The sequence below is a fragment of the Nyctereutes procyonoides genome, unplaced genomic scaffold (genome assembly GCF_905146905.1).
Source record: "Nyctereutes procyonoides isolate TBG_1078 unplaced genomic scaffold, NYPRO_anot_genome, whole genome shotgun sequence".
Classification (NCBI taxonomy): domain Eukaryota; kingdom Metazoa; phylum Chordata; class Mammalia; order Carnivora; family Canidae; genus Nyctereutes; species Nyctereutes procyonoides.
Window position 1 is genome coordinate 37,283,324 of NW_026575136.1, and position 12,682 is coordinate 37,296,005.

At 46.2% G+C, this 12,682-nt stretch overlaps 1 protein-coding gene across 6 annotated transcripts in view; it reads left to right on the plus strand.

Annotated features, from left to right (window-relative positions):
• Window positions 1-12,682, plus strand: part of LOC129495505 (zinc finger protein 236) — a 108,066-nt gene that overhangs the window by 77,981 nt on the left and 17,403 nt on the right. For 5 of the 6 annotated variants that reach the window (XM_055303075.1, XM_055303077.1, XM_055303076.1 and 2 more), the window contains 6 exons: window positions 1,479-1,582; window positions 3,306-3,671; window positions 4,373-4,518; window positions 4,611-4,851; window positions 5,268-5,447; window positions 7,253-7,405. In XM_055303075.1, the coding sequence (XP_055159050.1) occupies window positions 1,479-1,582; window positions 3,306-3,671; window positions 4,373-4,518; window positions 4,611-4,851; window positions 5,268-5,447; window positions 7,253-7,405 (1,190 nt within the window). Of the gene's footprint in view, window positions 1-1,478; window positions 1,583-3,305; window positions 3,672-4,372; window positions 4,519-4,610; window positions 4,852-5,267; window positions 5,448-7,252; window positions 7,406-11,819; window positions 11,902-12,682 lie in introns of all 6 variants that reach the window. The other variant, XM_055303079.1, reaches the window with a different exon arrangement.

The following is a 12,682-nucleotide window of genomic DNA, read 5'->3' on the forward strand; positions in this document are numbered from 1 at the left end:
TTGCAAGGCTGCGGGCCTGGGGATGGCACCCAGGGGATGTCCGCCAGGACACAAGGCAGAGGCAAGGAACTGCGTGGTCGTCAGCACATAGAAACACGTCTGCTTCACCACATGGAGGGGGCTCAGCCATAAGTGTGGGACAGCTCACAGCTGATTGATCTTGTTCAGTCCTGCATTTAAACATCGTGGGAAGGTGCCGGGCAGAGATGACAGGGAAGCAGAACAAAACCAAAGCATGGCCCAGGAGCCTTCAAGTGGACACAGTCCTTCCTGTTCCCCAGAGACAGCCAGCAACAGTTTCTTGGGAACTTTTTTCCAGAAATGTCCACATATATGTCAACATTAAGTTCTGCAATTTTATTTTTTGTCATTTTTACATATTGGGTCTGAGACATCTTTGTTAGTACCTGTACAGTTATTACTTTCTTGTTAATGGTGACATCATGTTCTGTGGTGGAGGGACAGCAAAGTGTATCCAGTAAACCCCTGTATGAACATGTAGCTTTCCATGTTTGATGACTACACCAGTAGTACATGAGTACGTCATGAGCACTACACAAGTATTTTATGAGCACTACGGGAGTCTTACATGAGCACTATGGGAGTCCTACATGAGCACTACATGCAGACTTCGTGAGCACTACACAAGCACTGCATGTGTATTTCATGAGCACTACATGAGTACTTCATAAGAACTACATGAGTACTTCATGAGTACTCAGGAGTATTCCATAAGTATTACATGAGCATACACAAGTACTTCACAAGCACTACAGGAGTGAGCACTACATGAGTACTACATGACTATTTCATAAGTAGTACACAAGCACTACGTGAGCACTGCAGGAGTACCAAATGTGCACTACATGAGTACTTCACAAACACTACAGGAGTGTTAAACACGTACTATAGGAGAGTACTGCGTTGAGTGTGCACCTGCGTGAGTGTCGGGCCAATGCTGACAGATGCCACCAGCTGGCCTCCAGACAGTCTGTGTCTGAGTGATCCCAGACTGCCCCCTGCCCAGGCCCTCATCAGACTGATGGGGGAAATGATACCTTACCATTTTAAATCACTCTTTTTTAAATGTTGAGCCTGGATGAAACCCTTCTGTGGAGCTTTTATCCGTGCATGTTTCTTCTCTGAGTCTTGCGTTGCCTGTTCTTCCACTGATGAGACTACTGTTCTCATCATCTTGAGGTTGACCAGCACTCTTTGGTTTTAAAGGAAGCACTGTTTTCATTGGCCTTGCAGATTTTTTTTTTTTTTTTTTTTTTTTTTTTTTGCTTTCTTCTGGATTTGTTTGTGGCGTTTTTGTGTAGAGTGAAGATTAAAAATGGTTTTATTTGGCCAAATTTACTCAGCCTGTACTAATACATAATTTTCATTTATAAGGGTAGTTATGAGGTTGTTTGTAAATGTATGTAAAATTAAAATGAAAAATACTTAATTGCAAATGCTTTGTGCTTTCTGGCTAGGCATGTTCGGATCCACACTGGAGAAAAGCCATACAAATGTGATGAATGCGGGAAGAGCTTTACTGTTAAGTCCACCCTAGACTGCCATGTGAAGACGCACACAGGTAAGGGTGAGCACCTGCATCCTATATACGGGACTTACGATGGCTTTATATTTGTTCCTGTGTATCTTGCCCACAGAGATACTTTCAAAATCATAGAAAGCTTAAAAATCATGAATCATGAAGAAGTGGGTGTAGAAGGATTTTTGATTCCTGACCTGGGGAATACGATCCAGTTAACGCTGGAAATGGAGCTGGGTCTCAATGCCAGGTTATAGCTTGTCTTCTATTCTTATTCAGACTTGAACACTTCTGTTAAGAAAATTGCTTCTTAGTCTCATTTAGGCCAAAAGAGATTTGGTTTGTTGAGATTTTACAAGATCTGATGATTGAGCAAATCTGATTGCAGTTATCGGGTAATAATTCTTTTTATGTGGGGAAGAAAGGTCATAAAGGAAAAACAATGTACAGTTTAAGTGGCCATTTTTTTCTTCATCTCATTTGGGGAACTGAAGGTGAATTGTCCTCATGAACATGTATTGAGGCTTTGCTTCTTGGTGTGCACAGGCTGTCCCAGTGGGAAGGGGGCAGGGGTAGGCTCTGCACCTCTGCCGGGATGGAGGTCTGTCTCCACTTTGAGCCACTTCTCTGAGCCTCCAGGTATTGCATAGAAAGACGCACATAGCAAACATCAGGAAATGGTAGAGGATTATGGTCCTCGAACTGATTTATGTTCTTAATTTTTGGTTACCAGCAGAACTGACCAAAAACATACAAAGGAAGTTTTACACATTTATGTAAAGGCCTATGATTTTTTTGGTAGGTTAACAATTGGAATTAAATGGATATGTGAGTTGATGTGTCTTCTGTGGGGAGTGTCTCCTGTCGCTTTGTTAGGCACTGTGTGTTGGTCCCTCTTGGGTGATTACTGTGAGCTGCCGAAGACCAGGAGGGGCCTGTTCTGTGTCCCAGGTCTGGTGCCAGTGGTGTTCAGGATGACTCACACGTGCCAGGATGCAGGGTTCGTTCCCCTGCAGAGGAATAGAAAGAAAAGTCTCTGTGAGGGAAACAGCTTTCAAGCTGCCTCCTCCTCTCTGGGATCCTTGGGTGAGCTGTGTGGCCCCCGAGCAGGTTGGGAGAGCTGGCCTCCCTGGTCTGGGGTGAGTCCTGGCATGCCCGCCTTGGGGAATAAAAGTCAGTATTGGTTTTTGGGAGCCATAGAAGAAAACAGAAAACCAGAGGCCTTTGTCCTCCCAGAGCCTCTCCAGGGCAGAGTAGGCGGGTGACAGGGCACACAGGTCACCTCCATGGCCTTCATCACGGCCTGAACACCAGAAAAGAGCTGGAGTACCAGGGGTGAGTGTGTGACCTACACTGGTGGCTCTGGGAGCCCAGAGCTCATTCTGTAGGGTGCTGTCCCCCTGCGCAGCATGCTGGGTGCCCCCGTGCAGAAGATGGAGAGGTGCCAAGACATGCATGTGTCCCTTGTGCATAGAGGTGCGGGTGACAGCGCCGCAGAGCTGAACTGCTCGGGGACCCTTCTGTTGGCTTCTGTCCAGGTTCAGGGTGGGCAGCAGTGCTCGGGTGCTGTGACAGCGCTGGACTCACTTTGGAGCCCCCACACATACTTGGGAGTCTCTGCAGCAGCCCTCCTCCCTCGTGGGCATCCTGTGCGAGCGCGAGGCTCTTGGCAAGCCCGTGGCCCCCAGGGTCTGCGCACCCCCGCCTGCATCTGCTGGCTGCACATGGACATAGCCCCGCTGACCCCTGGCTGGATTTTCTGCAGGTCAGAAGCTCTTCAGCTGTCACGTGTGCAGCAACGCCTTCTCGACGAAGGGCAGCCTGAAAGTACACATGCGTCTGCACACAGGAGCGAAGCCTTTCAAGTGTCCCCACTGTGAGCTACGTTTCCGTACGTCAGGGCGGAGGAAGACCCACATGCAGTTCCATTACAAGCCCGACCCCAAGAAAGCCCGGAAGCCAGTGACGCGAAGCTCATCGGAAGGCCTGCAGCCCGTGAACCTGCTCAGCCCTGCCTCCACCGACCCGAATGTGTTCATCATGAACAACTCTGTCCTAACAGGACAGTTCGATCAGAACGTGCTTCCCCAGGGGCTGGTGGGCCAGGCCCTTCTTCCTGCCTCTGTGTCAGGTGAGACGGGGAGGGGCATGCAGGGTGTGGAGCCTTTCCTTGGAAGGTCTCCAGAGAGGACAGTGGAAAGGTATGATCTCACCTTTCAGATGAGTTACCCTTGTGTTCCCTGTTCCTTCTTTCACGACATCTACTTCAGAACACTTTGACAGTTGTGTCAGCTCTCTCTCACTGGTTTGCATGTGCTTTTCCTCTGCATCCTCACAGACTTAATAGTGAGGTATATTATTTATAACCCTTCATTAACATGTGTGTGGACACAGGGGCATTCTCTCCTGCTCTTGGGTGCCCTACTGATTGAAAAGTATTATATCTTAGCCATTTATGTGTATTGTGTACTTACACAGAGTGACTCTTACTGGCTGTCAGACTTCTCGTGTGGCTTTCTTTCTGTTTATGTGACCTGTGGAGTAATTAAAGCCCGAAAAATCATGATTATTAGTTGGGGCTCATCAGTATCCTCTCTTGGAGCTGAGTTTGTGGATGTGTTTAAATTGGATAGTGTTACTAATATATTTCAAAGCATTTGTTTTGTGTTGAGTTAGATAAGGTACCGTGCAGTATGAGGTAAGCATTAGTGTTTGATAACTAGGTCACATGGATGCATGTATCAAACGGGTATATAACAAGCCCTGTAGGAGAATGAGGATTTTTCCTGTTGGAGTTTTTCCAATATACAGCCCTCCACGTTGTCTCTGCAGCTGGTGGTGACTGGACAGTGTCTCTGACAGACGGGAGCCTGACCACACTGGAGGGCATACAATTACAGCTGGCCGCTAACTTAGTTGGCCCAAATGTTCAGATCTCTGGAATCGATGCCTCCAGCATTAATAACATCACGTTACAGGTACGACAGTGCTGTGTGTCCCAGGCTTGTATGTGGTCAGAGTTGTACCGAAGCATGAACTTTCTGTGACAAGTATCTCTGTTGCCTTTCAGATTGATCCAAGTATTTTGCAGCAGACATTACAGCAGGGCAACTTGCTTACGCAGCCACTGCCAGGGGAGCCCGGCTTGGCCTCACAGAACAGCTCTCTCCAGACACAGGACAGCACGGTCCCAGCCAGTGTTGTCATTCAGCCCATCCCCGGCCTGTCCTTACAGCCCACAGTGACCTCTGCCAGTCTGACCATTGGCCCGCTGTCCGAGCAGGACCCAGTGATGACCACCAGCAGCAGTGGTAAGTGAGAGCCCTTGGCGCCCATTGCTGGCCCAGCAGGAGGGAGGCCCAGCTGTTTGTGGACAGACACATGTTTGCACTTAGGACACTGTGGTACTACTTTTGTCTTTGGAAAGCTCACCAAACAAATAAATGTCCTAAGCATATATAAGCTTTCCCACTGAGAAGTGATGCTTATTCACCGTATGCACACAGATGGCTGCCCACATGCAGCTCCTGTGGTCCTGTTGGCTGCCGATTTCTTTGTAAGACTCTCTTGTCTTTCTGGATGAGGGAATCAGAGATAACTGATGTTTTATTTAGAATCTTCTTTTGAAATAATAATTTCATTAAATATTAAGTATTTTTAATATAAAAAAGGAAAAGTTACTATTTTTTTTAAACCCAGGTTTGCTTTGTTTTATAATGATGACCAGGGACACAAGACCTCTCTCAGGTGATGACATCGCAAGGCCTGGTGTCCACCTCCAGTGGCCCCCACGAGATCACCCTGACCATTAACAACTCGAGCCTGAGCCAGGTGTTGGCTCAGGCTGCCGGACCCACGGCTGCGTCGTCCTCGGGCTCTCCCCAGGAAATTACCTTGACCATCTCAGGTTAGTCACTTCATATTTTAAACCTCCTTTTCCCTGCAATTTGAGTAGATCTTATTTATGTGTATGGGTATACTATATATATTTTTTTTTCAACACTGAGTTTTACATAAAGCCAGTGCTCAATAAGTGTTTATAATATATGTGGGAAATTTAAGTTTAATGATATAGTGTCACAGTTCAAATCTAATACCAGAAATTAGAAATGAGAGTTACTCATGTCATTTCCATGTGAATCTTGTGTGGTCATGATTTGGTTGGTGAAGAGCAGGAAGCTGTAGCTTCTTTGTCCACTTTCCTGCTCCCTTAAACTGGAGATGTGTGACTGGGATAACTGGTACGAGGACATTCTGGATGCCTTCCCTCCTTCTCAGACTTCTGCATAGATTGTGTAGAGCAATGTGAAATGTGCTGAGGGGCACCGAGAAGTCTATAAACGGGTAGAAAATACCCTCTGGGAGTGTAAGTCACTTGAACCTGGCAAACTAACCCTGTTGTGTCGGCCACCAAGTTACGGCATCCCTGTTTTGGGGCTGTCACATTCATGATCGGGTGGTCCTCCTGGGTCATTGATTCTCGCAGCACGTCCTGATCTAGGTCAGCCCGCAACACATATTACAGGTGTGCCTTGCCCTCATGACTGGGACATGGTGGGATTTTCAGTTATTCTTTAGGAAGTCTGTTTTTCCATTAGCATGTATAATTATAAATGCCGTCCCTGCTAGAAAACAGTTATTGCTTCAGTGAAGTTTTGTGGACTTTTGGCAGCTTAGAAGTCATTGAAAAAGAAATTATTAAACCTTGAGTAAAAGGCAAGGATTGTGCTGAAGCTCCCCAAATTCTCTAGTACCTCTCTACTGATGCCCACTTACCTGATGTGTCAGCAGGGAGGCAAAAGTGATACCCATGTACTCTGAACTTTCATCCACAGGCCTTTCGAGGATGGCTCTGTTGTGCTGATAAAAGTACTGCAATTCTCAGTGTGCCTGTGCCCATGCCCACCGTGCACAGCTGCTTTCCTGTTTCTGTGTCTTTAGAGTGGCGTGAGGATGCCAATGGTGATGGAGCGGAGTATGGCGTCCTTCTGTCTGTCAGTGCTTTTCTAGTTGCCTTGCTTTATGCCTCACTCGACAGCAGATGTTTTTAAACTAGCTTGCCTGTGTCCAGGCTTCCCAAAGTGTTCAGGTTGGGTTTCGCTGATGTGTCAGCACATTTTCCAGGTCTCATGTTCTTGCTCGTTTCCGTACAGTTTAGTCACAGTGTGTGGTCCTCTAGCTGTGGCAGCTGGCATGCACAGGTGTAGAGAGCCCAGGGCTGGTCCCCTCCAGCGGGCGAGCGAGCCCCGAAGGTTGTGGTGCGGGGAGCCCTCACCCAGGAGAGCCCCAGCCTCACCGTTTCCCTGAGCCCCTGTGGTGGCCTGACTGCGTTAAGGGAGGTTCTGGGATCCACTCATGAAGCCTCTTTCATCCACTAAACATGTTTACCGCCCCTGGTGGGTCCACTGCGTTGGGAAGCTTTGCAACTCAGTTGAAGTTTTATTCAACAAAGTGCGTAGCTTTGAGTGTTTAAATATTGAATTAAAGTAGAACTCTTTACAAGTACTTAAAATGCTTTATGGCTTAGAAAGTGTGAACAAATACTGTCACTGAGGGACAATGTATCTTATGGTCTTTTCGTTCTTTTCTGTAAATATTATCACAAATGAAAGGGCTTTCATTTTAATGGGATGTTGTTAAATGTTTAACCTGCTTGCCAGGATATGAATGAATGTGTTACTTTCTGATATCACAATATGAATTTCCATTTAGGTCAAGATCTTATTCAGCACAATGCTCATGGAAGTAGTGAAGTGAATGGGAGCATACGCTTGTCAGCCCCCGCTGCCACTCAGTCTACAGGTGCCACCCTGACCATCAGCAGCGACCAGCTGCTCTCACAGGGTGCAACGCTAAACTCCTCAGGTACGCAGCCAGTGCCTCGGCCTCCAGAGGCCTTCTCAGGGCACACCGTCAGTGCCAGGAAGGCAGCCGTTCGCTCTTGAGGCCAGTGTACCAGCTGCATGTCTGTCTTCGGTGTCCCGTGCTGATCTCTGAGTACAGATTCTGTAGACTAGTCAGCCAGTTGGTAGCTCTTCTTACTGAAGAACATGAGCGAATAACTGTATGCAGGTACACAGGTATGTGTGTTGTTGCGTGTGAACGTTGTGAGGACTCCGTATTGAGGCTGCCCCTGCCTTCCATGCGGGGAGCTGCCAGCTTCTCACTTCGTGCCTGGCGCGAGAAGGCATCTCTGTGAGGTTTTGAAGTGTACACTTTGACAAATAAAAGTAAATGAGCTCCAGTAAAATAAGTTACAGACTCACAAGGACTCGTTAGCAGTTTACCATGACATGCCTGTCTGGTTTTCCTTATCTCGTATTTTATTAATTTCATAGTCCTCTTATTTTCCAACTCTATATACTAGTTTTTGAGAAAAAATTTAATTTTCAGATACATTTGTAGCTACAGGTAGGCTATTTTTTTCATGCTTATTTGAAATGCTTTCTTACGCAGTAATTCATTTCTTCAGTAAAAGACTGTAAGTGTACCGGGTGGGAAGAACTGTACTAAATCTGGGAAATGATCCTGAACAGGGCACACAGTCCCTTCGCATCTGGCTCCTAGGAACTAATGGAGCACAGACATTACTGAGGAATCTGGAAAACATTGTGAAGTATGGCCGTAATGAAGAATAAGGAGAGCAGATCATAGGTCCTAGGGGGGATGTGACCTGGAGGGGATGGCTTCTGTGAGAGTGGGGCTCTGGGAGTGTGGGGCGTGTACCCGGAGAGGTAGGGCAGTGCTGAACAGGAACCCATGAGCCAGGCAGGGTGGCATGTGGTAAGGCTCAATGGGACATCCCCAGGGGCCATGGGCCATTCAGCACATAAGAGGAACTTTTGTCCCCCCCTCTTGTCCACAAAAGCACACACTGATGCCTGAGTGGTTAAAGACTTTGTCTGAATCCCGTATTGGCAGATCCAAACTCTGGATTTCTGGCCTATGATGTTTCGATTGTGTCTCTGCTGTCAGTGTTTTTGTGGGCCAGCATGAGTGGTTGTCGTGCTCTGGTGTGGGCTCTGTTCTGGAAGGTTAGCAGTTCACGCTCTCCCCGGCTGCTTCCCTGGGGAGTGCGCTGGCTGTCAGTGGTGGGATCCTGCGTCTCCCTGAAAGCTCTACTTGACCTCTTTACTGCATCCTTGGCAGATGGATGGAAAGACTTGTAGGGTTTAGGTGTTTTAATTTAAAGGGAGTGGTTTTTGTGCTATTTTGGTGATCCTGGATGTTTGCTGGTGCAGCAGATGGTGTCATTTATAGTGGGAGTTGTTGTGAATGGGGATGGAGAAGTGGATGAAATGAGGACATGGGCACCCTGAGGGCTTTACACTGCCATCCTCTTGTTGGTTGGACACAAGGTGGCTCACCTCCACACCTGGCGATGGAGTTTCACATTGCTGGGGAGTCTGCACATAGCGGCGCTTGTGTCAGGCTGCTCTGTGGGACACCTGGGTGGCTCAGGGTGTGATCCTGGGGTCCTGGGATAGAGACACATCAGGCTCCCCGCAGGGAGCCTGCTTCTCCCTCTGCCTGTGTCTCTGCCTCTCTCTCTGTGCCTTATGAATAAATATTTAAAAAAAGAAAAGGCTGAAAAAAAAATAAAATAAAAAAAGAAAAGGCTGCTCTGTATGATGCACTGATGTTTCTTAAGAACAACACACGTTCCCATTTTTCCTGATTTAATTTTTTTCTCTCCTTTAGACTTACTGTCTTAGAGACAACCAAGTGTATGTCTTCCCTTTAGTGTAACTTGGTGCTTTATTTAACATTTTTTTATTTAATATTTTTTTCTAAAGAATTTAGTGAAATAGAAGTTGAGTTCATAATTAAAAATGTTTAATGACATAATATCAGGTATTATATATACATGGTTAATGTTCTGTGAGCAGGTCAGTGGTATTGTGTCCTCAGGTACCTTTGGCATCTTTGAATTAATCTGGATATGGGAACAGAGTCTTCATATGTTGCACTACTCAGTCATGGATAGGAGGCAGATAATTGTCAAGGTTTGTGTGTTCCATTGGTACTAGTTATAATGACGGAGCTGACCCCATGGGTATAACATGCACCCAAGATGCATACAACCAAGAGGTTGCATCTTAAAAAGGCAGTGTTTTCCTGAGCGTCAGAGTCACTCCCAGGCCTGGCTTCAAGCCACGCCACGTAAAAATCGAAACTGAACTGAACTTGCAATTGATTACACGTGCCTTTTCTTAGAAACACAATAAAATAAAAACTCCCAATGTTCTCAGGTGCCACATAAAGTCACATAAAGTGGCGCTTGAGATCAGAGCACAACGAAGGTGCACGTGGCTGCTGTCATCTGGAGCTGTCTCCAGATGTGGTTGAGGTGTATCAGCCTCTGTGACTGCTCTGGCCCTTTGCATCTCCATGGAAGCCCTGAAAACTCAGGTGTTACCTTTTAGGTTTAGAAGTAAATGGAAGTACCGCAGACTTCCACGTGCAGGAGAGAAGCATGAGTGTGTGTTCCACTGTCGGACACGGGGTAAGGCCACCCCCAGTCTGACCCTGACAGCATCCACCACAAGATCGGACACATGTGGCTTCTCAGGACCTGGTCAGATGTGATGTGAGTGCTCTTCAGTGGCAGAAGGAGTCACTAACAGATGCTTGACAATTTAGCACAGGAATTTATCTCAAATTGGTGTTATCTTTTTGTTCTTACCTTTGTCCATTTGTTAATAGAATTTTGATGAATAAGTTATGTTTTCAGTGAAAAAAAAAAAAAACAACCCACAATTCTTTATTTCCTTCCTATGTAAGGTTATTTTACCCTTTGTTTCTTCTAGATTTAAGTATCATCAGTTACTTACTTCCCAGCAGCTCAGAGGTCTTAACATTTCCCACGTGGGGGTACATTTTATAATGAAGGAGGACATTCTCCTCACTTTCTCCTTGGGGATGAATGCCCAGGCAATGTTTCTCCCTGTTCCTGAGGCTTCCTCCCCTACCTTTATCCTAAGGAAAAACTGATCTCACATCCTTTAAACTGTTTATGAAACTTTCCAAAATTATCATATTAAGTTTTCTCAGAAGCTGTGAAAACTATTCCCAACAAATATTTAAGGTAGTGCTGAGTTTGATGACCATAAGGGATTTACTCATCCTTAAGAATAATAAGAAGACTTAATAAGAGATGACTTATTTTGAGTTAGAAGCATAAACCAAAGTAGGACTTAGATTTCTCTGATGTGGCCTCTGGAGGACTCATAGGTTCAGAGCCAGTAAATGAGGACGGAAAGTGAGAATTTTATAGTCTGTGCTCAAGTATTCAGCCTTAATTTCCAGGTTGAGAGTATTTAGTTTGAATTAAAACTGTGGTTTCTAGAGCTTTAAGTAAATATTTTTCTATAATTAAGAATCATATCTTGAACAAATGGAATTATAGCTTTTAATTAGTTATTCAGTTGCATGCTTAAGAAAACTTTGTTCTTTCCTATTCACATCACCTGTTTTGGGACTATTTGAGGATAGAAGCTCTACTTGAACTGCTGTCATCCTCTTGGTGGCAAATGTCTTGAATGGGGAGCATGGTGGAACATTGATTCATACACTTTTGGCGTCGAGGTGTGAACCCAGCATGGGCTGAGGTTAGCGTTCCCACTGACCTTTGTGTCAGGAGCATGCAGGCTTCTGTTTTCTCTTCGGATTTCTTGTGCTATATAGTCCTGACCCCCTGCTGCATTGATGATCATCAGGGAGTCGGATGATCTGGTGGGGAGCAGAGGAGAGGCCTCATCCCTTTATCTCAGGAGTTTGGGGGAGGTTTGAGGTCCTGGCCATCTGAGTAGCACTCAACCCTGTTAGCGCTTGTTTTTTCTCCTTGTAGGGATAATTCTGGTGAGCCTTTCAGCAGGTGCTTCTCTCCACTGGGCCCTTTGACGGCCCCTCCCTGATTTCCCTAGTGTTGGTGATTGAACATCCATCCACGTAGCTGGTCATCATTCTCAGGATTCTTCTTTTTAATCTCCATCTGCTCACGTTAAAACCGTCCCTGCATGCTAGTCTGCAAGAGCGAGTCAGGGTGTGTGGAGGTGGCGTCAGGAGAACCCGAGGCCGACCATGTACTGGTAACTGGAGTGCTTAGAACATACACCCTCCACAAATCCACACTCCTCCGGTCCTAGCAGTCCTAGCAGTCCACTCTGCGCAGAGGCTCAGCAAGGTGGGAGGGGTCTGACGAGGTGGTCTATGGAGCCCCGGTGGCTGCTACAGAGCAGAGACTCCTAGCCTCCTAATGGTTATACTGCTTTTGAAGGTTCCAGGTCTGTGCAGCACAGTGTGGGACTCCAAGAGTGTGGATCTATGGAGGCATTGTATTTGGAGGACTCCAGTTACAAGTAAGTAACCTAGTTTCCCTGTTGGCCCCTGACTCCGTGCAGAGGCTCTGGGCTAATGTGGCCCGAGTCACAGCAGAGTATCCACGGGAGTCTCTTTTTGTTTTGTTTTTAAACCTAATTAGGAAATAGAGTTTTCACCTTTTACTTTGGTTAACCATCTTGGGGTCTGTAGCACCCAGCCCAGCGGCTGACACAGTGGGTGATAAGTCACGTTTGTTAGATGAATGGAAGGATAGATGGTGAGAAGTGTATGCGTGTGTGTGTGTGTGTGTACACGCATGTGCATGTGTGTTATGCTTACAAGTAAAACCTCAAAAACCTGTTTTCTGTTGGTGCCTGCCACAGGACTTTGAGAATCCCGTGCTCAGCCCATCTCACTGGCTGCATGAGTTTCTGTTTTGTAGAAGAAAAGGCCTTTCTTTGCCTGACTCTGTCCCAGATAGCTTCCTTTCTCTTATCATTAGATATCAGGGCAAAATACTATAATGTGTTGTTGTCTTTTCCAAAGAGAAATAGGATGTCATGGCAGGATAAGTTAGTATTTAAAGGGTTGAATGAGGTTTATTTTAGAATAAGCAGACATGAGGAGGGTAAGGGGGCCTTAGCAGATATGGTGCAGTGTAGGCTGTGGAGCTGATTGGTGCTCAGTGGGTCCCATTTGGTTCCTCTCTGGTCCTAGATGGGACAGTGTCCTGGAAATCGTTGGCAGTTTCCTTCTGCTGTAGATGTAGTGACTAGGACTGTAGGGTCACATTTTTACTCTTTTACCGTTTTTTTCTTG